This window comes from Pinus tabuliformis, chromosome 6 (genome assembly GCF_031772625.1).
Source record: "Pinus tabuliformis cultivar Carrire ecotype Pingquan chromosome 6, CPIR1, whole genome shotgun sequence".
Lineage (NCBI taxonomy): Eukaryota > Viridiplantae > Streptophyta > Pinopsida > Pinales > Pinaceae > Pinus > Pinus tabuliformis.
In genome coordinates, this window is record NC_142292.1 from 1,768,487,931 (window position 1) to 1,768,491,495 (window position 3,565).

At 41.7% G+C, this 3,565-nt stretch overlaps 1 protein-coding gene across 1 annotated transcript; it reads right to left on the reverse strand.

Annotated features, from left to right (window-relative positions):
• Positions 1 to 1,872: 1,872 nt before the first annotated feature.
• Positions 1,873 to 2,538, reverse strand: LOC149266028 (uncharacterized). Its single transcript, XM_089406873.1, has one exon. The coding sequence runs from the start codon at positions 2,536 to 2,538 to the stop codon at positions 1,873 to 1,875; it is 666 nt and encodes a 221-aa protein (XP_089262999.1).
• Positions 2,539 to 3,565: the final 1,027 nt, after the last annotated feature.

The following is a 3,565-nucleotide window of genomic DNA, read 5'->3' on the forward strand; positions in this document are numbered from 1 at the left end:
TCTATATATTGATTCAATTTCCTCATGCATTACAGCCCTCCATGCATCTGATTTACTTGCTTCCTCATAATTTGCAGGTTCTACAATGTTTAATATTTTAGACATTAAAGCAGAGTCTCTCAATTTAGCAGGTAGTTGATTCTTCCTACCTGATCTCCTAGGTAGGGGACTTACCTCAACTCTGTCTATTTCAGCGCTTTTCGGGCTTGCATCATCATTTATTACATTATCTGCTACTTCTTCTTCTTTTTTCTGCTCCTGCTCTTCATCTTTCTCACTGTTTACTTCTATTAGCAATGGAATGTGACTATCACTGTTAGAATCCTCCTTTCCTTCTTCAACCTATTCATGAAAAATAACATCTCTGCTTGCAAAAACCTTGTGATTCATAGGATTATATAACTTATATGCCTTATACTCAGTGTCATATCCAACAAATATACATTTCAGGGCTTTGGGGTCTAACTTCTTCCTATCTGCCTTGGGTATATGAGCATAAGCTTTTGACCCAAATATTCTTAAATGATTAACTGCTTGCTTGAGTCCAAATAATGCTTCAAAAGGGGTTTTGAAGCCTAGACATTTAGTAGGACTCCTATTCTTTAAATATACAACAGTGTTAATAGCTTCTATCCAAAGACCATTTGATAGACCCTTACCTTGAAGCATACTTCTTGCGCACTCCACAAGAGTTTTGTTCTTCCGTTCTGCCACTCCATTCTGCTGTGGAGTGTGTGGCACTGTAAATTGCTGCACAATCCCATGATGCTTGCAGAAATTCATGAACTCTCCCAACCTGTATTCTCCCCCTAGATCCGAGCGGATAATTTTTATCCTTTTTCCTGTTTGGTTCTCTATCATAGATTTAAACTCTTTAAAGTACTAAAAGGCTTGACTCTTTTTACTTAGAAAGTACACCCATGAGAATCTAGTGCAATCATCTGTAAATAACAGAAAGTAATATGCTCCTCCTAAAGACCTAGTTTGCATAGGTCCACAAATATCTGTATGCACCAGTTCTAAAATGTCTCTTTCTTTTATGTTAACATGCAAAGGGAACTCTTCTCTATGCATTTTCCCTAATGCACATCCATCACATTCCAGCTTAACATTATGAAAAACAGGGAGTCCATCGACCATACCTTTCCTCTGAAGTAAGATGAGGTCTTGCAAATTGAGATGGCCGAATCTCTGATGCCAGAGATTTTCGACTGTTGATCCAGCTGCAACCATTGCTTGTCGTGGCATACTCTTTGCATCTAATCTGTACAAGCTCCCCACGTGCACTCCTGTTGCAACTGTTTCCATCTGGCTATCCTTAATGGCACAATTATTCTTAAAGAATTGAACTCGCATGTCCTGGTCAGTAATCATTGAGACAAAGACCAAATTTTTCTTAATTCCTGGAACATATAATACATTTTTAAGGTGTCTAATGTCACCACTAGGTAGCTTCACAGGAATGTCACCATATCCTTTGATCTCATACCCACTATCATCTCCTAGATAAATTTTCGATCCACATGTAGTTTCTTCAAGAAATTCAAAGCAGTCCTTCTTACTAGTCATATGTGAGGATGCGCCAGAGTCGACATACCATATGTCGTCCTCATCTCCCTTTGAAGCTGAAAGAGCACAATCGACTGTAAATAGTCGAAGTTCGTGGTTGTGGTCCTCCTCTTCCCCAGCAAAACAACCTTGATGTTTTCTCTGTTTGCTTCTTCGTTCAACTACCTGCCTCTTATAGCATTCTTTAATCTGATGGCTAGGTTTTCCACAGTAAAAACATTTCTTAACATAATTATCAGTCATACCTTTAAATGATCTCTTTTGAAATGTGTTGGCTCCTTTCTGCTGCTGCTACTGCTGTGGTTACTGATGTTGGTGTTGATGTTGGTGCTGCTTCCCTCTGTATTGTCTTCTTTTTGCCATCAGAGCAAGGTCATTGCTCTGAGTTTTTAAATTCTGTCGTCGCTCCTCCTCCTGGAGAAGAATTGCTGTCAGCTCATCAAATGAAGGGGCTTTCTCCCTTGCTGACAGCCCTGTCATGAACGTCTGGTATTCATCAGTCATTCTCTTCAATGTGAACATGACTAGATCCGAGTCGGATACTTTCTCTCCGATAGCTCCCAATTTGTCACTTAGGTCTTTAACTCTGGCCATGAATCCAGCAACGAACTCATTCTCCTCCATCTTCAATGCAAACAACTTGCCTTTGAGTGACAGAACACGGTTTTTATTCTGTGTCTCGTACAAGTTCTTGATCGTTGTCCATATATCAGCGGCCGACTTGCAATATCTGATATGTGGGATAATATTGTCCTTAACAGAGATCTTTAGTATAACTTTTGCTTTCATTTCTCTTTTATCCCAGTCTTGTTCTTGGGTCGCTGTTCCAGATCTCTGCTCATCTCCCATGATGATCGACCATGCATTTACACTCTCCAGCAAAGTTTGCATTTTGATTTTCCAGTTGGAGAAATTCAATCCATCGAGTTTACCAAACTCGTGGAGATATGATTCTATACTATTATTCATTTCTATCCAACTGAACACTTCAATTGGCCACCATTGGGCAAGTCCGATCTGCTGCCACCGAACAGATCAGGAACTTCAATGTGCCACCACCGGGCAAATCCGATATGCTACCACCAAACAGATCAAGAACTGCAATGTGCCACCACTGGTCAAATCCGATATGCTACCACTGAATAGATCAAAAACAACTCCAATACGCCACCACCGGGCAAATCCGATCTGCTGCCACCGAACAGATCAAGGAGCTGCACTACGCCACCACTTGGCAAATCTGATCTGCTGCCACCGAATAGATCGCAGGGCTCTAATTCGCCACCACCGGGCAGGTCCGATCTACTACCACTGAGTGGATCAAGGAACCCCAATTTGCCACCACCCAGCAAATCAAATCTGCTGCCACAGAGCAGAAATTTCCACATGCCACCACCAGGCAAGATCGATCTGCAAAACATTGCAGATTTTTCAAAGAGAAAGAGGTTGGCGCTTCTTTCCAGTCAAAGGTGCTACTCAACAGCTGGCGCCAATGGAGCTTTCTGGCGCGCTGACGCGATTATCAGCGTCAAATCCGCGCCAATGGTGCGACTATTCCTTAAAAACCCACGCCAGCTGCTTGTTCTGCTACTGAATTGCGCGACTGTGCGCAAAAAATCCGCGCCAACTTCTGTTGCTTCTAAAAAATGGGCACCAACCCTTTCTTCAGCTCAGAGATGATCAGTCATCTGAGACCCTACGCTCCAGGTGTTACTGCAGTCCACCTGATCTTACAAATACTCCTACATGCTCTACTACCACTACAGCTATGTAATCAATGATGCATCCCTAAGAGAAAAAATTTAAGGCTGTCTCTACCCTATGCTCTGATACCAAGATAAAATCAGACTTGAATTAAAAAGTAGGAGTTGCAGCTCACAGGTGAGTACTGCACTTGGAGACTGCACTCAAACAAAGAAGAGACTCTCTCTCCGCTCACTCTACGTTCCATCAAATGAATATTACAATATTAAATATATCACTAGAAATCAGGTAG

Excerpts from the sequence above, each read along its gene's own strand:
- LOC149266028 (XM_089406873.1), bottom strand. The coding sequence starts at position 2,538 with ATGAATAATAGTATAGAATCATATCTCCACGAGTTTGGTAAACTCGAT.